At 44.0% G+C, this 27,697-nt stretch overlaps 2 protein-coding genes across 9 annotated transcripts in view; one reads left to right on the top strand and one right to left on the bottom strand.

The window, feature by feature from the left end:
- The window catches only part of WAPL (WAPL cohesin release factor), a 95,593-nt gene extending 76,412 nt beyond the window's left edge, over positions 1–19,181 (bottom strand). For 5 of the 8 annotated variants that reach the window (XM_054242887.2, XM_054242888.2, XM_078345418.1 and 2 more), the window contains exons 1-2: positions 18,750–19,181; positions 13,997–14,514 (exon numbers count right to left, since the gene is read on the bottom strand). In XM_054242887.2, the coding sequence (XP_054098862.1) occupies positions 13,997–14,492 (496 nt within the window). In that variant the 5' untranslated portion in view covers positions 14,493–14,514; positions 18,750–19,181. The remainder of the gene's footprint in view (positions 1–13,996; positions 14,515–18,749) is intronic. The other 3 variants (XM_078345421.1, XM_078345422.1, XM_078345420.1) reach the window with 3 other exon arrangements.
- LOC144578648 (uncharacterized) lies at positions 19,135–20,073 on the top strand. The gene is made up of 2 exons (XM_078345423.1): positions 19,135–19,809; positions 19,895–20,073. The coding sequence occupies exon 1, from the start codon at positions 19,270–19,272 to the stop codon at positions 19,759–19,761; it is 492 nt and encodes a 163-aa protein (XP_078201549.1). The 5' UTR covers positions 19,135–19,269; the 3' UTR covers positions 19,762–19,809; positions 19,895–20,073.
- Positions 20,074–27,697: the final 7,624 nt, after the last annotated feature.

Genomic DNA, 27,697 nt, shown 5'->3' with positions numbered 1-27,697 from the left:
TGTAATCGCAGCTACTCAAAAGGCTGAGGCAGGAGAATGGCTTGAACTGGGAGGTGGAGGTTGCAGTGAGATCTCGTTACAGCACTCCAGCCTGGGTGACAGCGAGACCCTGTCTCAAAAAATAAAATAAGATAGATAAATAAAAGAAAAGAAAAGAAATTAGCTGGCCATAATGGCAAACACCTGTGGTCCCAGCTTCTTAGGAGGCTGAGGCAGAAGGATCACTTGTGCACCCAAAAGATTGAGGCTGCACTGAAACATGACTGTACAACTGCACTCCAGCCTGGGCGACGGAGCAAGAGCCTGTCTCCAAAACAAAAAATAGATTCTGACAGAAGATAAGATGGCAGTTACTTTGAGAGTAAGGAAGAAGTGATGCATGAAAGAGCTTCTAGAGTGGCTGGCACAATTCTATTTCTTAACCTAGGTAATGGTTATAGAAGTGTTCCTCTTCTAGTAATTAATTAAGCTAGACCTCTTGTGTTTTCTGTATGTTTTAGTTTTAATTTACAATTTAAAAAGTTAAAAGAAATCACTATGATACCTAAACTGAATGTTATATTTTAAAATGTCGGGCGGGCACAGTGGCTCACACCTGTAATCCCAGCACTTTGGGAGGACAAGGCGGATGGATCACGAAGTCAAGAGATCAAGACCATAATGGCCAACATGGTGAAACCCTGTCTCTGTTACATATAAGAAATTTTAAAATGTTTTTTTATTTTTATTTTTATTTATTTATTTATTTATTTTGAGATGGAGTTTCCCTCTCGTTACCCAGGCTAGAGCGCAATGGCGCAAATTTGGCTCACCGCAACCTCCGCCTCGTGGGTTCAGGCAATTCTCCTGCCTCAGCCTCCTGAGTACCTGGGATTACAGGCACACGCCACCATGCCCAGCTAATTTTTTGTATTTTTAGTAGAGACAGGGTTTCACCATGTTGACCAGGATGGTCTCGATCGCTTGACCTCGTGATCCACCTGCCTCGGCCTCCCAAAGTGCTGGGATTACAGACGTGAGCCACCGCGCCCGGCCCTAAAATGTTTTTATTTTTAAAAATAAATAATAAAATAAAATGTCAATATTGGCCAGGCATGGTGGCTCACGCCTGTAATCCCAACACTGAGGAGGACCAAAGCAGGGGAATCACTTGCATCCAGGAGGTGAAGACCAGTCCAGGCAACAGAGCAAGAATCTGTCTCTACAAAATAATTTTGAAAATCAGCCAGGCATGGTGGCACATTCCTATAGTCCTAGCTACTCAGGAAGTGCGGGCAAGAGGATCACTTAAGCCCAGGAGTTTAAGGTTGCAGTGAACTATGATCATGCCACTGCACTCTAGCCTGGACAACAGAGTAAGACCTTGTTTCTAAAAATACAAATAAAAAGGATACCTGGGGTTCATTCTTTCTACCATTTCCTTGCCCTACACTTGACTGAGGATGCCTCTTCTCCAGCAGCCCTCCCTACTATTTCAGAGCAGGACAGTTTGGGGACATTGATATGCTGATTCTCCAGAGCCTCTTTATGAAATGATCACTCCTCCACTGAGTTATAAAAGCCCCTTCTTGGCTTGTTTTTCTTGTATAAGACTTAACAAATAATAATAACAATAGGGCCGGGCTCGGTGGCTCACGCCTATAATCCCAGCACTTTGGGAGGCCGAGGCAGGTGGATCACGAGGTCAAGAGATCGAGACCATCCTGGTCAACAGAATGAAACCCCATCTCTACTAAAAATACAAAAATTAGGTGGGCATGGTGGTGTGCGCCCGTAGTCCCAGCTACTCAGGAGGCTGAGGCAGGAGAATTGCTTGAACCCAGGAGGCGGAGGTTGCAGTGAGCCAAGATGGTGCCATTGCACTCCAGCCTAGGTAACAAGAATAAAACTCTGTCTCAAAAATAAATAAGTAAATAAATAATAATAACAATATTAATACAACAAAAATAAATGAGGAAATAGTATTTTTAAAAAAAGAAAGGGCCAAGCACAGTGGCTCATGCCTGTAATCCCAGCACTTTGGGACGCTGAGGCGGGCGGATCACGGGGTCAAGAGAGACCATCTTGGCCAATATAGTGAAATCCCATCTCTTCTAAAAATACAAAAATTAGCCAGGTATGGTGGCAGGTGCCTGTAATCCCAGCTACTCAGGAGGCTGAGGCAAGAGAATTGCCTGAACCTGGGAGGTGGAGGTTGCAATGAGCCAAGATTGTGCCACTGCACTCCAGCCTGGGCAACACAGGAAGACTGTCTCAAAAAAAAAAAAAAAGTAAAGCCCCTTCTTTTGAGGCTTGTGTTAGTTACCCTATAATCTTCCTAATACCTGTCATCCAACAACCTCTTATTCACCCTTAATGTATTTAAGGATTTTACGCCAGATTTATAATCTACTCCTCCCTACCAATTTTGCTATCACACTGAATTCCACCAAATTCCAACCCTCTGACTTCCCAGCCTAACCTTACCTCATCAACAATCTGCCACATTCCATCTCAGCCAGCAGTTCTCACAGTTTCATCCAGAAGTTTGCTATATGTCCCAAAATGCTTCATTTTTTAAACATTAAAATCAGATAACCCACTTTTTTATCACAACCTACCAACCATCCAAGTTGCTTGTGCCAGTACACCCATTTGTCACTTTAACTGAAGAAGATTCTCAGTATACTACCCACCGCACTTCTCCCCTTTCTCCTATTTATTAGCCCGGTCCGGGCACTCAACATTTTAAATTCCAGTTTATCTTCTCACTCACTCTCTGGGCAATAATACCCTAAATTCTCTTGCTTCTCTATCTCTTCATTCTACATGCTGAGTGACAAAATGTCTATTGAGGCCAATTCTAATAATTTTATCCAATATTCTGTATTCTGTGCAGGTTCCAGATAACGGGGCCTACTAAAGAAGGGGGAAAAACATACTCACACAATAGGTAGATTAGTGACCATGTGTTTTTTGTTTTGTTTTGTTTTTTGTTCTTCTCGCTGGGCTGCCCAGGCTGCAGTGCAGTGGCACGATCTCAGCTCACTGCAACCTCAGCCTCCCAAGTTCAAGCAATTCTCCTCAGCCTCCCGAGAAGCTGGGACTACAGGGGGTGCCACCATGCCCAGCTAATTTTTAGCAACAGCAACTTCAACTAAGGCCTCAATAACGTCCAGAAATTCTACTTTGTCTCTAGACAACACACTCTCACACTTTTAGCAACATCTATCTGAACTCTTTCCTGTTCCACTAAAATCCTCAAGTTACCCTGTCTTTCTCCCTTTCAGTAATAACCTCTTTAGTCACTTTATAGGGGGAGGGAAAAACACTTTTAGCTAAAAACCACCTTCTCTTATGTCCTCCCACTAAGCTCATTTTTCCTCCTTCCAAAACTGCTCTCTTGTGCCTTAGATCCCATGCATGAAACTATCCAGAATCCCTCACATCCTTCTATCTGCCCTTTTTCTTCTCCTCCCTTCAAACATCTTTAACAAGCTGTAAACACTTGTTATCCCCATTTCCTCACCCCTTAGATGACTCCAATCCAAGCTGCAAATCCAAGGTCTACCTTGGAGTCCTTACTTTAGGTGACTGCAGCAGCATTCCGATTCAGTCAATATTTTCTTAAACACTTTTATGTTGGCTTCCATAATCTATCACTCCCCTGGACTGCCTTAAGCTGCTCTAGTGGCTCCTACTTAATTTTCTTTCTAGTTCCTTCCTCTTCACTCCTTCTATTAGCATTGAAAGTCCTTTACAGCATAGTCCTAATACTTTTTCCTCTTACACTCTCTTTAATGCCTTCAACTAATCCTCTCTTTTCAGATAATATTTATATACTGAATTTCAAATTAATTGTCTCTAGCTAATCAAGGCTTATTTTGGCTCCATTCCAGCAAATCTGCTATTTAAACATATCTTACAAACATCTCAAACCCAATGTGCCCAGAACTGAACTCAAACTTTCTGTCAAAATGTTTCCTATCTCAGTAAATGACACTACCATCTGCTCTGCTGCGCACATTACATAGCTGGGAATCATTCTTGATGTCTCCTTCCTCATTGCTCATGTCACCAAACTCGGCCACTACTATCCTTTCTCAGTCCACCAACAGGTCTCAGGTTAAATGTCAGCCTTGCCTACATATCCGCACCCCCAGGACAAGCAAATAAGCCCACAGTGCTACACTCCCACAGCACTCTGTATTTTTTCCTTAGTTTTCAACACACTTGTGATTCTTCATTCTATCTTCCCCAGTACAATGCAAAAAATGCAATTGAGTCCATCTTGTGCATAGACACTAAAATAATAGCTGAATACTTAGAAGGAGGTATCACCTAGACCTTCCTATGATCAAGCTCATTCTCCTCTACCATTGGGGGTCTAGGAAAGTGGAATACCACTTCCTAAAGGCATAAGTGCCAGACAAGAAAAATTCATGAAGTATAATCTGGCTCCAAGTTCTAAAAGCACAGAATACTTATGAAAGATGCTCTGAAAAGTATAACGTATTAATATAAAAGTGTTGACATCATGTTAGAAGCAAGTTCTTATCATGACTAGCAGAAGTCAATAACTCTAAAGAACAGAGACTGTTTATAAATTTCATATTTTACCCTATGACTGCTATTCAATCTGGATCTGAGGAGAACCTTGTTAGTTGTCTCCCACGTTTTTGTTAATGCAAAAACCTTGAGAATAATATTCCTTTTATTCAGAAAATCTGAGTAAGAAACAAAAGTTCTGCTTTAGAACAAAATGAATTCACTTAAAATTATAATGCCTCTTTTGTAATTTACATAATGTTGAATTTCCATTAGTATATACACACACACAAAAAAGTAGAAAATATCTACACAAATGAAGTCAGCATTACTTGGTAAGTATTAAAAATAGTCTCATTTTGTTTCTGAGATGGTATATCTTGCTCTTGTTGCCCAGGCTGTGACCCAATCATGGCTCACTGCAGCCTTGAACTCCTGGGCTCAAGTGATCCTCAACTCAGTCTCCCAAGCAGCTGGAACTACGGGTGCACCCCAACACATCGGGCTAATTTCTTTTTCTTTTGTAGAAATAAGATGTCACTATGTTGACCAGGTTGGTTCTGAACTCCTGGGCTCAACAAATCCTCCCACTTTGGCCTCCCCAAGTGTTGGTATTACAGTTGTTAGACACCACACCTGGCTCATCATTCTTATTAAAAAGAAAATATGCCAGGCACGGTGGCTCAAGCCTGTAATCCCAGCACTTTGGGAGGCTAAGGTGGTCAGATCATGAGGTCAGGAGTTCGAGACCAACCTGGCCAACCTACATAGTGAAACTCATCTCTACTAAAAATACAAAAAATTAGCTGAACGTGGTGGTGGGCACCTGTAATCCCAACTACTCAGGAGGCTGAGCCAGAAATCACTTGAACTTGGGAATCGAAGGTTGCGATGAGCTGAGAGTGCAGCAACCACTGCACTCCAGTCCAGCTGACAGTATAAGACTCCGTCTCAAAAAAAAAAAAAAGAAAAGAAAATTACTGACAGGCATGGTGGGTCACTCCTGTAATCTCAGTCCTTTAAGAAGCCGAGGTGGGTGGATCAGGAGTTCGAGACCAGCCTGGCAAACACGGTGAAACCCCGTCTCTACTAAAAATACAAAAAATTAGCTGGGTGTGGTGGCAGGTGCCTGTAATCCCAATTTCTGGGGAGGCTGAGGCAGGAGAATCGCTTGAACCCAGGAGGCGGAGGTTGCAGAGTCAAGACTGTGCCACAGCATCCAGAGCCTGGGCAACAGAGGGAGACTCTGTCTCAAAAATAAAATAATAAAATTACTTAAGACAGGCGGCATGCCTGTCATCTCAGCTGCTCAGAAGGCTGAGGCAGTAGGCTGAGGTGCGAGCATCACCTAAGCCCAGATGTTTGAGGCCAGCCTGGGCAAGATAGTAAGATACCAACTCTTTAAAAAAAAATCAAATTTTAAAATTAAAAAAAGCAGAAAATTACTTAAATAGAGACAAGAGGGAATTCATAATTTGCCCCTCGCAAAATAACTTTATTTTCAACATCAAGATAAAATTGTTCTTACAGTGACTGTCTCTTCTAAATAGACAGCTTTGAAAATGACAAAATTAATCTTTCATATCAGAATACAACAGCACTGTATGTAAAGAACACTTTGGATATTTCCCAGATTTTCCACTTAACAGTTCAAGTTATTCAACCTTTGAACTGTGCCTTACCCTCAGTACAATGGAAAAACAGGAGGTTTTATTTCCATTGTACTGAGGGTATAGTGATTAAGGGTCAATTGATACGTAAAAGTAGGAATTTAAGAAATAACAGGGCTGGGCACAGTGGGTCACCCCTGTAATCCCAACAGTTTGGGAGGCAGAGGTGAGAGGATCACTTAGCCTAGGAGTTCAGGACCAGGTTGGGCAACATACTGAGACACTGTCTCTACAAAAAATTTAGAAATTAGCCCGGTGTAGTGGTGCATTCCTGTACTCCCAACCACTGGGGAGGCCGAGGAGGGAAGATGGCTTCAGCCCAGAAGGTAGAAGCTGTGACAACCTGGATGACAGAGTGAGACCCTGTCTCCAAAAAAGAAAAAGAAAAAAAGAAACAATTGGTCTTATCTGCTTCTCTTAAAACTCGGACTTTAGGTATGATTTAAATATATTCTATACAATGGATACATTCAATGAATAAAGGCAAGTAACTCTTACTGATACTATCCTCTGAGGGTTTAAAAAATAGTTATAGGCCGGGCGCGGTGGCTCACGGCTGTAATCCCAGCACTCTGGGAGGCTGAGGCGGGCAGATCATGAGGTCAAGAGATCGAGACCATCCTGGCCAACATGGTGAAACCCCGTCTCTAATAAAAATACAAAAAAATTAGCTGGGCATGGTGGCGAACTCCTGTAGTCCCAGCTACTGGGGAGGCTGGTGCAGGAGAATTGCTTTAACCCAGGAGGCGGACGTTGCAGTGAGCCGAGGTCGCGCTACCGCACTCCAGCCTGGCGCCTGGTGACAGAGTGAGACTCTGTCTCAAAAATAATAATAATAATCCTCATTAATTACCTGTAGTTTATCCAATAACAATCTCATCTCTGGTCATAAGTTCCTGGCCTATTTCCCTTTCTTAAAAATCACCTTCAGTTCTAAATCTAAGTTCAAAATCTCCTGACAATACCATCCCTCTTACACAAATACTCATTATAGCTTTAAGCAAATTAAAAAAAATTTTATTGGCTACAAAACCAGTCAGGCAAATTAAGAGCCTATGCTGTAGTTATCTCAATATTTGGCAGGATATGTAGACTGAATCCCAGCTGGCTGGCAAGGAAAGTGTGCCAAGCTGAAATATAAGTCTTTGCACACTTTATTCTAGAATCCAGATTAAAAACCTGTAGAGGCCGGGAGCAGTGGCTCAAGCCTGTAATCCCAGCACTTTGGGAGGCCGAGGAGGGCGGATCATGAGGTCAAGAGATCGAGACCATCCTGGTCAACATGGTGAAACCCCGTCTCTACTAAAAATACAAAAAAAATTAGCTGGGCATGGTGGCACGTGCCTGTAATCCCAGCTACTCAGGAGGCTGAGGCAGGAGAACTGCCTGAACCCAGGAGGCGGAGGTTGCGGTGAGCCGAGATCACGCCATTGCACTCCTGCCTGGGTAACAAGAGTGAAACTCCGTCCCCCCCCCCCCCAAAAAAAAATACCTGTAGAAGACAGCACAAAGACAGAAGTAGCCTCGCATAAAAGGCAAGACAAGCCTTCTTTTACCTCTAATAGACAACACTGATTCAAACCATTAAGGAATACCTGGAGATCTCTTAGAAGGGTGAACCTCTAGCTCCTACTAACGTTCATTTTTAATTGGCACACCTGACTGATAACTCACTGGCTTTAACAGCAATTGCAATCAGAAATTTCTGTTTTCAAAATTAAAGATTAGATACAGAAGCATTTGCAGATAGAAACATAAATCCTAAATTAGCTTTAAAATCCAGGAAGTAAAGGAGGGGAAGTGGAGAGTAGCGTGCAAAACAGATGAAACAAGATCTGCCAGATACTAACAAGTATTGGAGGTGGACAATCGAGTACATGAGCTTTTTTTTTACTCTTCTATTTTTGTGTGCCTGAAAGTTTCATAATAAACATTTTCTTCTTGTTTAAATTAAGGAATAGGACATTTTAGCAACTCAACCCTTCCCTGCAGTATCTATTCCGTTTGTAATCTTGTTTCTGGTTCCAAGCATCTATCTGTCTGGAAAATGGAAACCACTATGTTTTGTTTTGTTTTCTTTTCTTTTTTGAGATAGAGTCTCGCTTTATTGCCCAGGCGGGAGTGCAGGGACACAATCTTGACTCATTGCAACCTCCACCTTCCAGGTTCAGGCAATTTCCAGCTAATTTTTTTTTTTGAGACGGAGTTTCGCTCTTGTTACCCAGGCTGGAGTACAATGGCACGATCTCGGCTCACCGCAACCTCTGCCTCCTGGGTTCAGGCAATTCTCCTGCCTCAGCCTCCCAAGTAGCTGGGACTACAGGCACGCGCCACCACGCCCAGCTAATTTTTGTATTTTTAGTAGAGATGGGGTTTCACCATGTTGACCAGGATGGTCTCGTTCTCTTGACCTTGTGATCCACCTGCCTCGGCCTCCCAAAGTGCTGGGATTATAGGTTTGAGCCACCGTGCCCGGCCTTTCCAGCTAATTTTTCATATTTTTAGTAGAGATGGGGTTTCACTATGTTGGCCAGGCTGGTCTCAAACTCCCAACCTCAAGTGATCCGCCCACCTCAACCTCCCAAAGAGCTGGGATTACAGGCGTGAGCCACCATGCGCGGCCATTGTATGTTTTTGTTTTGTTTTGTTTTGAGACAGAGTTTTGCTCTCATTACCCAGGTTGGAGTGCAATGGCGTGATCTCAGCTCACCGCAACCTCCGCCTCCTGGGTTCAGGCAATTCTTCTGCCTCAGCCTCCTGAGTAGCTGGGATTACAGGCACGTGACACCATGCCCAGCTAATTTTTTGTGTTTTTAGTAGAGACGGGGTCTCACCATATTGACCAGGATGGTCTCGATCTCTTGACCTCGTGATCCACCCGCCTTGGCCTCCCAAAGTGCTGGGATTACAGGCTTGAGCCACCGCGCCCGGCCCATTGTATGTTTTATAGTGAACTACTCAACCTGAGTTTCCTCTTCGAGTGAAACACAATTTTTAAAAGTACTATCCATTGCCAGGCGTGGTGGCTCAAGCCTTAATTCCAGCACTTTGGGAGGCTAAGGCGGGTGGATCATGAGGTCAAGACATCGAGACCATTCTGGTCAACAAGGTGAAACACCGTCTCTACTAAAAATACAAAAATTAGCTGGGCCTGGTGGTGTGCGCCTGTAGTCCGAGCTACTCGGGAGGCTGAGGCAGGAGAATTGCTTGAACCCAGGAGGTGGAGGTTGCGGTAAGCCGAGATTGTGCCATTACACTCCAGTCTGGGTAACAACAGAGAAACTCGGTCTCAAAAAAAAAAAAAAAAGTGCTATCCATTATTAAAGTACTTAAAGAATTTTAAGTGTCAAAAAAAAAAAATCAACCACATATTCCCCTATAGAGAAAGATACTTAAAAACATAATGCCAGGACAGATGATACAATATTCCTGAGCCTGGATAAGCCCTTTTCACTGATGTGATACAATTGTACAGCAAAAAATAGTATGAATGAGCAGGGACACTCAACACTCCACTGGAAAGATACACTGAAACTTTACAGGTGCACTTTGAACAAGTTGTTAAAATTTGCAACCAGTTCTTAAATAAAATGCCTAAACATGACCTGCAAAAGACTGCTAAGATTTCTGAGACCTAAGTAGGTACATGAGTACTTGCATGGAGAAAAGAGTTCAAAACTTTATTATTCTCAGAAGGGACCCTAATGCAAAAAAGGTTAGGAACCACTTGAGATTTACAAAGACCTCTTTTATCAAAAATTTAGGTTTGAGTTTCTAAATTTCTACTAAAATTACAAGGCTTCCTGAGTGAGGGTAAAGGCAATGAAAATTGACAACATAATGCAAGAAAACAGTCTAGGCACAAGGAAAATGACCAATGTTTAGAGGGGAAACACAAAGGAAACGTCACAAAGTACAAACGCATCCCCACAACTAAAACCAACTTACAAACATACAAACTTATAAATGGTTTATAAGAATAACTAACTTGCACACATTAGAGACAGCGTAAGACTACCATGAAAATTAAATGTACTCCCTCAAAGTTCACTTCTTATCCTACAGGGAGCTGCCAAGGTTGCTGCAGCTCTAGATGGCCAAGGGAGAGGAGAAAAAAAGAGAAATATTCATAGTGCTACACCATTGCCTGACCACCAAGAAAGCCTTTGTGAAGGAGGATGGAAGAGGGACAAGATGTTCTTGAACATCTATTTACCTGTATTTTAGTATGCATTTTCTCCTCTCAAACCAATTTAAATGGAGTTTGTACTCAAGAGTCAGTAGTTCTATCAGCATTAGAACTCTAATTTAGCTACATAGACCGGGAAGCAATTACCCCACTTAGCTGCCAACTTCCAACAGAATGAACACAAAGATATACTGTCAGCAAGGCTACATAAACAATTACTTACATGATTAACTTTCACATTCCTTTTCCCCCTCACCTAAACATTCATCTTTATTAATACACTCTGACATCAGGGACCCTGCCTGCCAACGATGCCCCATTCCTCAAAAGACCACACACTTAAGGAAGCTGGAGTCAACCTTGAGCATTTTCACCATTTGCACAGCTTCATCTTACTTCCTCCAGCCCACCCACCCCACAACACTGTAGATTATCTGAAAACAGCAAGAAACGTCAGTAGAAACAACAAACAACACAAGCAGAATACCATTTGCAGAGCGTATTACGGTGGGGTTTGATAAACATTAGGTGCTCAATAATATGTTGACAATAAACGAATCTCATTCCAATTCTGCCATTATCTGACCTTAGACACTTAACCTCTTTGAGCTTCAGGTATGAGACCTGAGTTAAAATTCACTTTCATTCAAAAAAGTTTGATGGGCCAGGCATGATGGCTCACTCCTATAATCCCAGTACTCTGGGAGGCCGAGGCAGGTGGATCACCTGAGGTCATGAGTTCAAGATCAGCCTGACCAACATGGAGAAACCCCATCTCTACTAAAAGTACAATATTGGCCGGACGCAGTGGCTCATGCCTATAATCCCAGCACTTTGGGAGGCCAAGGCGGGTGGATCACGAGGTCAAGAGATCGAGACTATCCTGGTCAACAAGGTGAAACACCATCTCTACTAAAAATACAAAAATTAGCTGGGCATGGTGGCATGTATCTGTAGTCCCAGCTACTCAGGACGCTGAGGCAGGAGAATTGCTTGAACCCAGGAGGCGGAGGTTGTGGTGAGCCGAGATCGCGCCATTGCACTCCAGCCTGGGTATCAAGAGCAAAACTCCATCTCAAAAAAAAAAAAAGTACAATATTAAGTCAGGCAGTGGTACAAGCCTGCAATCCCAGCTACTCAGGAAGCTGAGGCAGAAGAATCACTTGAACCCGGGAGGCAGAGGTTACAGTGAGCCGAGATTGCCCCACTGCACTCCAGCCTGGGAAATAAGAGCAAAACTGTCTCACGAAAAAAAAAAACCTGTCTCTACACTTTATGAAGTAAAAAACTTAATTATTAACCAACTTATAATACGGTATCTACAAAATACAGAAATTAGCCAGGCATAATGGTGGGTGCCTGTAACTCCAGCTACTGGGGAGGCTGAGGCAGAATCACTTGAACCCAAAAGGCAGAGTTTGCAATTAGCTGAGATTGTGCCACTGCACTCCAGCCTGGGCAACAGAGCAAGACTCCATCTCAAAAAAAAAAAAAAAAAAAAAAAAGATGATTTTTAACACATTTTTAGGAGCTGACCTGGAAAGTTTTTATGCTGGGTTGCTTTTTTTCTTTTTTTTTTTTTGTGACATCTTGCTCTGTTGCACAACTGAGTGCAGTGGCACAACCTCGGCTCTTTGCAACCTCTGCCTCCTAGGTTCCAGTGATTCTCCTGCCTCAGCCTCCCCAGTAGCTGGGATTACAGGCGCCCACCACCACGCCCAATTAATTTTTTGTATTTTTAGTACAGATGGGGTTTCACCAGGTTGGCCAGGCTGGTCTTGAACTCCTGAACTCAGGTGATTCACTTGGCCTCCCAAAATTCTGGGATTACAGACACCTGGCCCTTTTTGATGCTTTTTAATGCAAATTTAACCTAAACTTGTGAACAATGCCTAAGGAGAAATGTAGACAAAGCAGTAGGAACAGCCAAATTAGAATTAACCCTGAGGATCAAGGGAATGACAGTAACAGCTGGCTCATCATCTCATCCAAGAGTGAGAAAAAGAGTGAAAAAATGCTCAGCATTAAAACTATGTAAGGGCCAGCACACTGTACTGTTTGACGTGCTTACATTAAACCTTCAAAGGACAAATTCCCCTTAAAAATTCAGTAAAGTTTTGTGTTTCTGTTTACTTCCTTTCAAACTTTGAGATTCTTATAACCTTTTATTATTGCTAAACTTTGCCAAGAAGTCAAGAACTAAGGTTTCTTTTCAATTTCATTATAGTGACACCCTTGTCCTACAGCTGATAGAGTGCTCCCACTTCTCTCCCCCACCTCTTCCCTAACACCCTCAATATTAGCTCTTCAGTCTTTTAGTTAATTGCACTTTTCACTTAAGTCTCAAATCCTTTACAGGAGTAGGACAGAACGAACAAAATATTTTGTTTTAGGAGAGAATACTAGATGCTATTTTTACAAATTAAAAATATAATCAGTTTTGTGGTTTAAAATCTATCAATACAAATTGCTACTGCCCCCAAACTAATTTCAATTTGGAGTCAAGTTCAATTCTTTAATGTCTCCACTCAATACCTCCTTAATCCTTCTGAACTAGTTTTGGAAGAGGGTCTACTATTCTTAACTAATCCTCATTTTAAATATTCATCTCATTCTCATTACCAATAACCATCCAAATCCTCCGTAATAATAGAAATTAGATACTTTGTGATCCTAACACAACAAAAAGAGATATTTCTTACTGGAATTGGGGTTAGAAACTTCTTGCTGTTCCCAATATGTACACCGAGTTAACAGTCTTTAAACATTAATATCCAAGTTGTTTTATTAAATATTTCAACCTCTAACTGGTTTCTTTAAAGTTGTTAAATGTCTTTTACAAAACTATCATTAGTCCCCATTTATCCTAAGTGCAGGAAAAAACACTATATAGATATATATAGATATATATATATACTTTTTTTTTGAGAAAGAGTCTCACTCTATCACTCATGCTCTGTCAGCAGGCGCCAGGTTGGAGTGCAGTAGCACAATCTCAGCTCACTGCAACCTCCACCTCCCAGGTTCAAGCGATTCTCCTGCCACAGCCTCCTGAGTAGCTCGGATTATAGGTGCGCACTATGACGTCCAGCTATTTTTTGTATTTTTAGTAGAGATGGGGTTTGGCCAGGCACGATGGCTCATGCCTTTAATCCCAGCACTTTGGGAGGCTGAGATAGGTGGATCACAAGGTCAAGAGATTGAGACCATCCTGGCCAACACGGTGAAACCCCGTCTCGACTAAAAAAATAAAAAAGTTAGCTGGGCGTGGTAGCACGCGCCTATAGTCCCAGCTACTCAGGAGGCTGAGGCAGGAGAACTGCTTGAACTTGGGAGGTGGAGGTTGCAATGAGCCAAGATCATGCCACTGCACTACAGCCTGGCGCCTGATGACAGAGCGAGACTTTGTCTCAAAAAAAAAAAGAGATGGGGTTTCACCATGTTGGTCAGGCTGGTCTCAAACTCCCGACCTCATGATCCACCCATCTTGGCCTCCCAAAGCACTGCGGCCACTGCGTGCAGCCGAACAATATATATTTTAGAATTTAAATCATTTAAATAAATTTCTTGCACAAATCTCTCTTCGCTAATAAAGAAAATCAAAACTTACCTGAAGTTATTAATTTATTACAGCTACTTATGCTTGCATCATCTTCTATGATTCGGTTTGTGCTCTTTTCTTTCCCAAGCGAAGTGTCCTCCAAAGGGAAGCATTTATCAGATACAACAGTGTCTTCAACCACCACATGACTAATTTTGCTATTAGCTTCAAGTACTGAAGTGACTTCTTCCAGCTGAGCAGCTTCACTAGATTCTGAATAAGAACCCTTACCCTGGGCTAAATTCTTTGAAGAAACTGGTAGAGACTCATCATCACTATCAAATCCAAAAGGATCTCCAGTATTTTCTTCTTCCACTTTAGGTTTCTTCGGAATTTCTTGGATATCTGGTTTAAAATTGGGCCTCTTCTGCCCTAATTTAGCCATAAATGTGGTCTCTCCCCATTTTGTGCTAAGGGTGGTCCGTTTGTTGGAAAAGACTTCATCAAATTTTGAACTGCCATTTCCACCTTTCCTACTGTATGTTTTCCCAAATCTGGATGTCATTTTGACACCAGTTTCATATTCTCTGTGAAAAAAAAAATTTTAAAAATATATATAATCATCAAATACTTAACAAGTGTTAATTAAACAGTGTGTATAAAAATAAAAACCTAGGGATTTTCCCCCTCATGATTTTGTCACACTCACCATACGGACTTTTAAATAAACAAATATGAGGAAGGTGTATAAAGAAAGGCTGATTTATTACTCTAAATGCTTCCATGTCAATTTTCCTCTATGATGAGTATATTCCTACGCTTTATGAAGTAAAAAACTTAATTATTAACCAACTTATAATATGGTATCCACAAAGTTAACTTAAAATGTATTTTTAAGTTCAAAATGAATCAACTTACTATTCTTATAAACATCATTTATACCTTGATCTATATAGGCTGGGCACGGTGGCTCAGGCCTGTAATCCCAGCACTTTGGGAGGCCGAGGCAGGCACATCAAAAGGTCAGGAGTTCGAGCCCAGCCTGGCCAACATGGTGAAACCCCGTCTCTACTAAAAAAACAAAAATTAGCTGGGCGTGGTGACGCCAGCTACTTGGGCGACTAAGGCAGGAGAACTGCTTGAACCTGGGAGATGGAGGTTGCAGTGAGCCAAGATCGCGCCACTGCACTCCAGCCTGGTGCCTGGTGCCAAAGAAAGACTTTGTCTCAAAAAAAAAAAAAAAAAAAAAAAACAAAATTAGCTGGGCATGGTGGCGCACACCTGTAGTCCCAGCTACTCGGGAGGCTGAGGCAGGAGAATCACTTGAACCCGGAAGGCAGAGGCTGCAGTGAGCCGAGATCATGCCACTGCACTCATGCCTGGCGACACAGCGAGACTCCATCTCAAAAAAATAATAACAATCTGTATAGAGGCTGCGTGCTCTATACAGATTACACTCAGACCTGTAATCCTAGTACTTTGGGAGGCCAAGGAGGGCAGATGACTTGAGGTCAGGAGTTTGAGACCAGCCTGGCCAGCATGGTAAAAACTCATCTCTACTAAAAATACAAAAATTTGGCTGGGCATGGTGGCTCACACATGTAATCCCAGCACTTTGGGAGGCTGAGGCAGGTGGATCACGAGGTCAGGAGTTAGAGACCAGCCTGGCCAACGTGGTGAAAACCTGTCTCTACTAAAAATACAAAAATTAGCCGGACGCAGTGGTAGGCTCCTGTAATCCAAGCTACTTGAGAGGCTGGGGCAGGAGAATCACTTGAACTCAGGAGATGGAGGTTGCAGTGAGCCAAGATTTTGCCACTGCACTCTAGCCTGACAAGGCTAAAAAAAACTTAAAAAAAAAAAAAAAATTAGCTGGGACTGCTTTTGATCCCAGATACTTGGGAGGATGAGGCAGAATTACTTGAAGCTGGGAGATGGAGGTTGCAGGGAGGTGAGATCACACCAATAACTATAATAATATTAATATAATAACCCATATAGGGTAATTACCTCTAATAGAAAATCTTAAGCACAGAATGTTAATTTTTTTCAGGATCCCAGAAATATCCAATAATTTATTAAATTTAGTATTTTGAAATTTCATAGCACTAATTTATGAGAAAAAAGGTCCCCAAAATGGTGCTTTTTCTCATGTTTTACAATCTGCAGCTTTTAACCCAATCTTAAAGATTATGCTTCTTGGTGCAATGTAATTTGGGCTGTGACTTAAAAAAATATTCCTTAGATGGTCAGCTCTCTAAGGGAAAGAAACTATCCTTATCCTATCTGCCTTGTCCCGATAGTGCTGTGCTCATTTGCTGAGTTACATTTTCTGGAGCTTGTGAGCTCCAGCATATTACCCTGTTTCATACAGGAATAGAAACATATAACCTTTATTTCACTCTTGAATTTATAAATGACAAATCGATTCACCTGATTTATCTACTTCACAGGACAAAAAAAAAAATCTTGAGGGCAGTAAATCAAGAGTCAAACATCTTTTTAAAACAAGGTACTTGCATTGGTTCTGTGCCCGTTAAAAAAAAATTACAGTACTTTTTAAACATTATCAATCCTCATCAGTTTCGTACACTTTGACCTTTCTACAGTTCAAACATCAATACATCGAATATAACTTTAAAAACTGAACAAAGGCCTAAGGGCTTGAAAAATCTTCATTAATTTGAAACCTACAAGAATTGAAATATTTGAACTATACTTTTGAATGTTTTGACCTATACTTATTTTCCCTTAACTTAAATTTCTACAACTTATAATGAGTCACTGTCTGAGTTTTATATAAAATCAGTAGTGATTCGTGCCCCGCCCCATCCCCCCTTTGTGAGAAGCCAATTTTATTTGACAAAATAATTTAGTCATCATACATCTGTGTTAAAACAGTGTTCCTGAAGGAGATCTATTTCATCTTCTACTGCAGCTCTAACACTAACAAGTCTTACTGTCTTTCTTGTTAAGTACAGCCTAAAACACAACAGAATACTGGACAACTACCACAGACAACAAAATAAAAGTCAATTATCTTGATTCCTTTAAGAATGCAAAGCTGGGCTGGGCACCGTGGCTCACACCTGTAATCCCAGCACTTTGGCAGGCCAAGGTGGGCAGATCACAAGGTTAGGAGTTCGAGACCAGCCTCCTGACCAACATGGTGAAAGCCTATCTCTAAAAAAAAAAAAAAAAAAAGTAAAGCTGAGATCCTGCAGGTCTGTAAGTGTACTTACATATACACCACGGAAGCTAACTAGAATGCTTTGGATACACTTACATGGTAATCATCTAAAAACACCAAAGGCCAAACCAAAAACCTAGACTTGAGTTCCTTTATGCCAATATCAGAAAAACTCATTATAAAAATGGTTCTAGAACCACAAAGCATTCACTCCTGACCAAGTTTAAAGTCTGCAGATGAATACACCACAACAGTAAGGACTTAATTATTTTATGTGATGAGAAATAATTTTGTGATGGCCCGGCACGGTGGCTCACCCCTGTAATCCCAGCACTCTGGGAGGCCAAAGCAGAAGGATCACCTGAGGTCGGGAGTTCGAGACCAGCCTGAACAACATGGAGAAACCCCATCTCTACTAAAAACACAAAATTAGCCGGGTGTGGTGGTGCATGCCTGCAATCCCAGCTACTCGGGAGGCTGAGGCAGGAGAATCCCTTGAACCTGGGAGGTGGAGGTTGCGATGAGCCCAGATGGCGCCGCTGCACTCTAGCCTGGGCAACAAGAGCGAAACTCTGTCTCAAAAAATAATAGAAATTTTGTGCTAAAAGACTACATCTTTTACAAATACATACTGAAATACAGATGAAATAACATCAGCGATTTTCCAACATTAAGAAATGAGAAGTGTATAGATGAAATAAATTTAATAGTAGCTGCTGAATCCAAGAAATGGGTACAGAAGAGTTCATTATATAATATCTCCTCCTGATTGCCTTTATCGTTTCCCACAATAAAACGTCTTTAAGTCAGCACACTGTTGCAATGGCATTATCTAAGCTTAAAGCACTATAGATTCCAAAATAAGTGTGCAGACGTTTTTGAAGTAAAAATTTAAGTGTTTCAAGTACCAATCTTGCTCAACCTTTTAACTCCAAAAACTGTCCTAACTAAAAAGGAAAGAATGATTCACGACTAAGTCTTCTCGCTCGTTGGGCTTTTGCCCTAGCCCAAAATCAGGTCGAATTTTGAGGGAAGTGCGCTGTGATTTAAAAAAAAAAAAAAAAAAAAATTTACACTTCACTCCCATCCGAATCTAGCGTCCTCCCGGTCCCCAAAGGCTCTAAGGGCATCCATTAAGGAAGAAAAGAAGACGGGACAAACCCTTACCACCCAGAAATCCTCACCTGGGGGCGGCCGGTACACCACGGGTAGTGGGCGCGGCGGCCCCCTCTGGCTGGACACTTACCAACTTTTCTCCTCCCCACCCGCGCCGCCCAGGAAAGGGAGGTCGCTTCCGACGCCCCGGAAGCTTCTGCCACCGAATCCCTAGGGCAGTGCAAGGCCCCAGTGGCAGCCAGGGGCGGATAAAACCTCGAGAAAGGACTCGGGGCTGAAATCAACACAGTTGACTGGGTTTGGGGAGCTAAGTCAATCTGCAGTAGCCCGAAAAAGAACTCCGAAAAAGGAAAATAAAAGCGGAAAAAAAGAGTTCTTCAGGTCGTTCCCCTGCCCAACTTCCTCAGCGGCCAGGTGGGCGAGGCAGTGAGACTTCCATCGCCCGCTCCCAGCCTCTGCCTCCCCCACCCTCCCGGCGCCCTCCCGGCCTAGGCAGCCGCCCGACACCTCACTTACCCTCGGCGCCTGGCGGGTGCTTTGGCTACGGACCGCCTCCGACTCTGCCTCTCCCGCTCCCTGCGGCCCGCAGGCAGGCGCGGAACCCCCGCGCGGGAGAGCAGGACCGGCTGGTGAGAGACGAGAGGCGAGGGACTCTGCTTTCGGTAAATAGGAAGCCCGGTGGGGGGGAGGAGCGGCGGCCCCGCAACTTCCCTCCCCGCCTCGAGTACCGCCGGCCGGGCCCGGGCCTACTCTCGCTGGCCGCCGCCGCCGGAGCTGATGCCGGAGCCCGCTACGTGCCCCCGCTTGGCCGCCGCCGCCTCCTGCGCCGCCGCTTCCGCCGGTGAATGGTCAGCGCTGGAGTTTGAACAGGGCCCTGAACCATCTCAACGCCATTTGCGCTCCCGGCCCCCACCTCCTTCCTCCAACAGCCGCTCGCTCCGTCACTCCGCTTCCCACAGTCCCCGCGCGGCCGCCTGACCCCGCAGCCAATCGTGCAGCCGTTTACTCAAACCGCCGCGCAGGCGCTGCGCCCCGCATGCTCCGGCGCCCGCCATTGGCCCGGCCGCGGGGCCCGACGGGAGTTGTAGTCCAGGTCCGCGAGGTTGCGGAGCCGAGGTCCAGGCGCTGGCGCGGGAGCTGGAGCGGGCGACAGGCCTGGCCCTCCTGGGCTCTGGAGCCAATGCTAGCTCCTCGCCCCGCCAGGAGATGCAGGTGCCACGGGGATAGGCGGCCGGGCCGGGGGCGCAGTGCAAGCAGCTGTATCAATCGCTTCCCCTCCGGGGACCCGCCGGTGTCTGGGGACCGCGGGTTGTGCAGCTGTGCCGGGCCTGCAGGGGCCGTCGCCCAGGAGCGGAGAGGCAGGGAGCGCGTGGTCCAGAGCCTCCCTCGATCTGGCCTGGCCGGTCCTGGCCTGGCGCAGGTGACAACGGCGGGGACTGCGAGGCGCCGGACACCCGAGGGCGCGAGCAGTGTCGTCCCGCGCTTTTTCGCGCCCCTCCAGCCCTGCAGTCCTTCCTCCGACTCTTAACTCCGTATATCCCTCACCTATTAAAAGTGGCCCCGAGAATATTGGATGGTATTGAGCAATTATCATTAATCTTGCTGGGTGTGGTAACGGTAATGTGGTAATCTTTTTTTTTTAAAACCTAATGTGTTGACAGGTAGAGTGATCTGGTGTCAGAACTGTAAAATACGCCTATGGAAACGGGGAGAGGAATAAACAAGCTGGCAGGACGTTTTTCATTGTTGACACTGCGTGATGCGAACACATGCGCTCATCATACAGTCTCTCTACTTGTGTATCTGAAACTTTCCATAATAAAAAGTTTAAAGAAGTGTACTAGTGATTGCCTCTAGGGAGGACAGGGAGGTGGTGGATGACGGGAGGAAGGAGTATTAATTTTCGCTGTACACCCTTTTGTGCTGTTTTAGGTTTTTCCCATTCAATGTGTTACCTAATTCAGAAAATTGGGAATGTTTTTTTAAGGCTACCATGGGAAAACAGCGTTCTAAAGAGTAGCACAACCAGTTCCCCCTAAGAGAGGTGCATGATTCATCGGATTCGGACAGCCTTGGTGTTTGTTAGACGGTTAATGGAGACCCACCTGGGAAATTGGAAAACTAATTGCTTTCAGTGAAAAGCCCGCCCTTCCACAAATGGATGATTTGCTTTTAATGCACCCAGAAGTTATCCAGCTCCCTCCGGTATAATCGGGAAAACTCCAAATAAAGGAAAAGTAGTTCAGAGACCCTGCAGCCTTTCCCAGTAGGAATTTAAGATGGATTTTAGTGTGGTTGGATTGTTTTGCCTACCTGACTGTTTGCAGAATTTATATTCTGACATTTACAATTTCCCAAATACTGAATCCGTATTTTTCTTGTTTCAAAATAAATCAACTTCTTCTGCAGTTTATATGAATAACAAGTCGTGTTTTCCACTGTGGGTGGAATCCACATGACTTTTATTTGGGTCAGTTTTGTCTCTTTTCTTTAATTGGCAGTTTAGGAACTTGTTTTTATCATTTTGTTTAAATATCTCTGGCAGAGGTGCAGGTTGCACTTACTATAATTATTTAGATGACAAGGTGGTGGCGGGTGCTAATTAAAGGGTAATTATCATCAGAGGCAAAAGGTAAGATCAAAAAGCCAGAAGAGGTGAGGAGACAATTGCCAAGATCTTCCTGTAGGAGGGTGTTGTGAACCTCCCAAGACCAAAGGATGTGTCCATTATGCTTGGCCTCTCTAGTGCTGGACACTTGGCAGGGTCAGTGGCTGCAAGAAGCTGAAGTGGAAGGGCTCATTGTCTACACTGTGTGATGCCTTTTGAGGGCTTTTGTGTGGTGGTTGTGTTAAGTAATGGAACTTAGTGTCAAATTCTTGCCAGTCAAAGAATGATCCCCAGTCAGCAGTGTAGCATAACCTGGGAGTCTGTAAGGAATGCGTAATTCCTGTCTTCACCCCAGCTCCACTGAATCAGAACCTGCATTTTAACAGGATTCCCCCAGCTGATTGCACTGCACATTAAAGTTTGACAAGCACTGATTTAAAGTATACACGTAGCATGTGACAGCAACCTAGTATTTTTTGTTAGGATGAGGGAGAGGAAGGAAGATGATTAAGAACCTTGTATTTATCACGTAAGATGCTAGGCTGATCAGGGGCCTTGTCTGCTTCCCAGCCTGTTACCCTATCTTACAGGTAAGAAAATGGGGAGACTTGTATATTATAACTAATGAGGGAGTCAAGCTTTTTCTTAACAGTTGTTTACCCACTAGTACTTGTGAATGTTCTTGAATCTGGTAGAAAGTGGTACGTGATTTGAGAAGTAAACTGTGTGTGTGTGTGTGTGTGTTTAGTTTGTGGAAGCTTATTTGTGTGTGTGTGTGTGTGTATTTAGTCTATGAAAGCTTATTTTGTGTGTATTTAGTCTGTGGAAGCTTAGTGTGTGTGTGTGTGTGTGTGTGTGTGTATTTAGTCTGTGGAAGCTTGGTATATGAATATTAAGCAGAGCTCTTCTGGGCTGTGTACTCTTGTGTGCCTCATACTAAAGAGACCTCTCGGTCCCCTCGAGGGAGTTCAGACTCTCAGCCCTACAGTCTGTACCCCCACCTTAAACCTTTACCTCCCCTGCTTCCACAGAGGCAGGCAAATGTCCTGAAGTCATCTCATTCCCTTATGGGGGCCCTGGGTTCCACGCCAGAATGAGCAAACAGGACTCCAGTGTGGATGTTACATGGCTGAGCAGTTTTTTGTTGTGCTGTTTTTGTTTTCCTAGTTCTCTCAACTCAGGCTCCGCCCTCTGCCCACCCACCTGGCCCCCCTCAATCAGTAGAATGGTTGTCTTCTTGAGAATCTTCTTCACACTAACATCAAGTAGCCTATAGGTGCTTTTTGTTTTGCTAGAAAGCCTCTGTGCAAGCTCTCAGATACCTGATTTATTCCCCTCACTAAATGCTGTATTTGTGTCAGAAACTGAAATCATGAATTGGAGCCAAGTTTGTCGTACCCTTAGGAGGGGCTTCTGCCCTCCTGTGTGCTGCCTGCTTGAGGGCAGAACTCCCTACTTCCTGGAGCTCCACTTGAGCGGGCCCATACCTGTATTTTCCTCTGAAAAAAGAAAATCCTACAAAGAAAATAGAAAACACAGGCCGGGTGCAGTGGCTCACACCTGTAATCCCAGCACTTTGGAAGGCCAAGGCAGGCAGATCACGAGGTCAAGAGATCAAGATCACCCTGGCCAACATGGTGAAACCCTGTCTCTATTAACAGTACAAAAAATTAGCCAGGTGTGGTGGTGCCTGCCTGTAGTCCCAGCTACTCGGGAGGCTGAGGCAGGAGAATTGCTTGAACCCAGGAGGCGGAGGTTGCGGTGAGCCAAGATCGCGACACTGCACTCCAGCCTGGCGACAGAGCAAGACTCCACCTCAATTAAAAAAAAAAAAAAAGAAAACATCTGTTCTGCCATTGTGGTGCCCTTATTCTAGCCCAGACATGAGAACTGTCAGAATTGGAGTTACTAAACAGAATTTGTTAGTCTTTTTCTGATTATGTTTAGTAAAGTGTATTACAACTTACAGAATTCTACATAGGGAACCTGAAGGTCAGAAACTACCATTTTGGTAGCAGTCAATTTTTCTTTGCCATAGAATGTTGAATAAAATGTTAAATTGCAGGCCGGGCGCCGTGGTTCAAGCCTGTAATCCCAGCACTTTGGGAGGCCAAGGCGGGTGGATCACGAGATCAGGAGATGGAGACCATCCTGGTCAACATGGTGAAACCCCGTCTCTACTAAAAATACAAAAAATTAGCTGGGCATGGTGGCATGTGCCTGTAATCCCAGCTACTCAGGAGGCTGAGGGAGGAGAATTGCCTGAACCCAGGAGGCAGAGGTTGCGGTGAACCGAGATCGCGCCATTGCACTCCAGCCTGGGTAACAAGAGTGAAACTCCATCTCAAAAAAAAAAAAAAAAAAAAGTGTTAAATTGCACGCTTGGATATTGTCGTGGTTGTGTTACAAAGCTCTACAAGATGTGGGCCAGGCCCTGCCCTTCACTCATGCAGCTCCTACTTTCTGCTCTGCCTACACCTGACTCTTTGCTGTTTCCCCAACTTAGGGCCTTTGCATTTCCTATTGCCTTTGCCCACAACTCCCCGAGATACCAGCCTGCTTCAATTCCTCACCTCCTTTAAGTTTTCACTTAAATAGGACTTTTCAGTGAATCTCCCCTGACCAACTTATTTTAAATTGTTGTAACATCGTCACTCCTAAATGTCACTGTCCCTGCTTTACTTTCCTTCAGGGGATTTATCTTTCCATCTAACATCAGGCGTTTTGCATGTTTATCTTACATGTTGTTAAGGGCAGGGATCTCTGCCTGTCTTGTGAAAACAAGACAAACCTTGCTGCAACCCTAGCACCTAGAAGAGTGCCTGGCATAGAGTACGTGCTCAATAAATATTTGTTGAATAAAGGCACCCATTTATTTCCGTCTTTCATGTAAGATTATATACATATATATACACACATGTACATATATGTGTGCTACTGCACTCCAGCCTGGGCAATGCAGTGAGACTCTGTCTCAAAAAAAAAAGTGTGTATATATATATATATATATATATATATACACCTTTTTATGTATATATATATTTATACACATATATATGTATATATATATTTATACTTTTATTTTTTGAGACAGAGTCTCACTGCGTTGCCCAGGCTGGAGTGCAGTAGTACCATCTCTAGTCACTGCAACTTCCACCTCCAGGGCTCAAGCCATCCTTCGACCTCAGCCTCTCAAGTAGCTGGGACTACATGTCTGTGCTACCACTGCCGCGCTAATTTTTGTATTTTTGTTAGAGGTTTTCACCATGTTGCCCAGGCTGGTCTTGAACTCCTGGGTTCAAGCCATCCACCCTCCTTGGCCTCCCAAGTTGCTGGGATTACAGGCATGAGCCCTGCCCCTGCCTATATCTTGAAAGGAAAGTGACAAAACTATCAAGAGTTTCACATAACCTGGTAGCTCCAATAAAGTGTTGACTGGGTTTTCACAATGCGGAAGGGTGTGCCTTCTGGAGTTACCTTTTGTTCTTGTCTGGATAGGTTTTCATTCTGAGAATTGAGAAAGTGAGTACTCTCATAATCCCAATTATCTTATTTCCCAGGATAATTGGAATGTGTTCTTTGGAGATAGTGACAGCCTTTGGGGAATACGCCGCTGTCTAGGTAGATGACACACAAAGCAAAGGAAATTCTCTAGGAGCACATTGCCTGACAAGATTGGTACCAGAAACCTCAAAGAAGTGTGGCTTCCTAACCCATGTCCTGGAAACAGCCCTTTTCTTCCCAGGATCCTTACCCCTAATACCGTATGATAACCCCCTATCAAAAATCCTCAAGGGTCCTCCTGTCACTAAGACTAAAATCCAAAATTCTTATGGCAAAAAGGCCCTGCGTGATCTAGCCCCTGAGTACTTCTATCCCTAGCCGCCTTGCCAAGCCCGTCTACTACTAGAATATGCCAAACCAGCTCCTGCCCTCGGGCCCTCTTCGTACTTACTGTTCCCTCTGCTAGTCCTCAGAAGACACACATGACTCAGTCCCTCCATGCTTTCAGGTCTTTGCTCAAGTGTCTCTTTCTCAGTAGTGTCTTCCCTGGCCATGCTATTTAAGGCCATCCAGCACCCTGTATCTCCTTTCCCTGCTGCTGCTTTTCTCCATAACATAGTCATTGCATTTGTTTGGCTACGAATTTGTATATTATCTCTTTCCTTTCAGAAGGATATCAACTCCATAAGGATGACGATGGTTGACTTTTGTTCACTTTATGTGCCCAGCACACCTAGAGTAGTGCCTCACATACAGAAAGTGTGCTATAAATATTTGTTGACTGAATACCTGAATAAATTCAAGCTTTAAATTGTGTTCAGCTCACACCTGTAATCCCAGCACTTTGGGAGGCTAAAGCAGGTGGATCACCTTAGGTCAGGAGTTTGAGAACAGCCTGGTCAACATGGTGTAACCCCGTTTCTACTCAAAATAAAAAAATTAGCTAGGTGGGTGGGAGGCACCTGTAATTCCAGCTGCTTGGGAGGCTGAGGCAGGAGGGTCACTTGAATCTGGGAGGTGGAGGTTGCAGTGAGCTGAGACCACACTATTGCACTCCACCCTGGGCAACAAGAGCAAAACTCCATCTCAAAAATCATAAATAATAAATTGTATGTAACTTCTATATCTTTAATATTTTTTGTCTGCTTGACCTATGATTGGAAAACATAATGAAAACCTCTGACTATAAAGTAATCGTAACCAGGTGAAGTGGCTCACACCTGTAATCCCAGTGCTTTCGGAGGCTAAGGTGGGTGGATCACCTGAGGTCAGGACTTCGAGACCAGCCTGGCCAACATGGTGAAACTCTGTCTCTACTAAAAATACAAAAAATTAGCTGGGCATGGTGGCACACGCCTGTGATCCCAGCTACTCTGGAGGCTGAGGCCAGAGAATCGCTTGAACTAGGAGGCAGAGGTTGCAGTGAGCTGAGATCGCACCACTGCACACCAGCCTGGGCAACAAGAGTAAAACTCCATCTCAAAGGAAAAAAAAAAGTATTCTTATCAATTTCTATTGTCTATTTTAGAGTGTTTTGTTATGCAGCATTGTGGCAATAGATAATTGATAATAGACAGGGTTTCACCCTGTTGGTCGGGCTGGTCTTGAACTCCCACGCCCGGCCAAAAAAAAGTATTCTTATTCATTTACCCCTGTAGTTCTATTTTTCTTTTTGCATTTTGAGGCTATTTTATTGGGTACATATGGTACAAGTTTAGAATTGCTATCGCTTCCTGATAGAATTGAAAGCTTTTAAAGTAATATGGGAGATTAATTGCAAAAATTGCCTAAATTTTCCACTCCTCCCTGTAGCCGCACCATTTGCAATGTGATTTGATAGCTCCTCCCAGAATCTCAGCTGGATTTTAACTCACCTTGGCCAAAAGAAAATGACAGAAGTGACAAAGTCCTGAGCCTGAGCCTTAAGACATCTTGAATGCTTCCACATTCTCTTTGGGATCCCTGCCTCTGCCATGAGAACAGGCCTGGGCTAGTTTGATGGAAGATGAGAAGCCATCTCTTCAGAAAAGAGCTGAAGTCTTCCCTGACCCTGAACAGCCAGCAGATCCCAAACATGTAAGCCCAGCCAGGAGCAGCATGGCCACCCACCTGACCTGCAGCCACCCAAAGATGAATATGTGAGCTCACCTGGTAGAACTGTCCTGATGACCTGTAGACTCATGAATAATAATAGCCAGTTATTATGTTAAGCCTCTGAATTTTAGAGTGTTTTGTTATACAGCATTGTGACAATAGATAATTGATAACAAGTAGTGATTTTCCCATAGGTAATGGGTCTCAACCACCCAAAGGCTTTCCTGACTACGCAGGCAATCTGAAGCAGCTTCCCAGTCTCTATCATAACACTGGTGTATTATTAACACATATAACTCTCCAAAATTATCTTTTTTTTCTTTCAGATAGGGTCTGCCTCTGTCACCTGGGCTGGCGTATAGTGGTGCAGACATACACAGCTCACTGCAGCCTTGACCTCCCAGGTTCAGCCTCCTGAGGAACTGGGACTACAGGCAGCGATGCCCAGGGAAAAATTCAAAAAATTTTTCATTTTTGGTAGAGATGGGGGTCTCACTACATTGCCCGGGCTGGTCTTGAACTCCTGGCCTCAAGCAGTCCTCTCACCTGGGCTTCCCAAAGTGCTACAATTGCAGGTGTGAGCCACCACACCCAGCCTGCTTGCTTCTTTTTTTTTTTTTTTTTTTTTTTTTTCTGAGACAGGGTCTCACTTTCTCACCCAGACTGGGGTGCAGTGGTGCAATTTCGGCTCACTGCAACCTGTCTTCCAGGCTCAAGCAATTCTCCTGCCTCAGTCTCCCGAGTAGCTGGGATTAAAGGCATGTGCCACTACCACCTGGCTAATTTTTCTATTTTTAGTAGAGACGGGTTCACCATGTTGACCAGGATGGTCTCAATCTCCTGACTTCAAATGATCTACCCGTCTCAGCCTCCCAAAGTGCTGGGATTGCAGGCAAGAACCACCACACTGGGCCTACTTTATTATCTGTCTCCCACATTAGAATGTCAGCTGGGTAAAGGCAGATACCTTGTCCATTCTGCTCTCTGCTGTATGCTCAGCACCCAGCACGGCCTGCACAGTCCAGTGTGGTAGCCATGAGCTCTGTGTCTACCGAGCATTTGAAATGTAGCTAGTCCAAGCTGAGAAGTGCTGACAATGCAGAACACACACTGGATTTCTTTTCTTTTTTCTTTTTTTTTGAGATGGAGTCTTACACTGCTGCCCAGGCTGGAGTACAGAGGCGTGATCTCAGCTCACTGCAACCTCCGCCTCCTAGGTTCAAGCAATTCTCCTGCCTCAGCCTCCCGAGTGGCTGGC

The sequence above is a fragment of the Callithrix jacchus genome, chromosome 12, assembly GCF_049354715.1.
Source record: "Callithrix jacchus isolate 240 chromosome 12, calJac240_pri, whole genome shotgun sequence".
Taxonomy (NCBI): Eukaryota; Metazoa; Chordata; class Mammalia; order Primates; family Cebidae; genus Callithrix; species Callithrix jacchus.
Note: the sequence above shows the minus strand (reverse complement) of the source record. Positions and strands in the feature narration are given on the sequence as shown.

Coding starts and splice junctions, on each gene's coding strand:
- LOC144578648 (XM_078345423.1), top strand. CDS start 19,270: ATGCTCCGGCGCCCGCCATTGGCCCGGCCGCGGGGCCCGACGGGAGTT.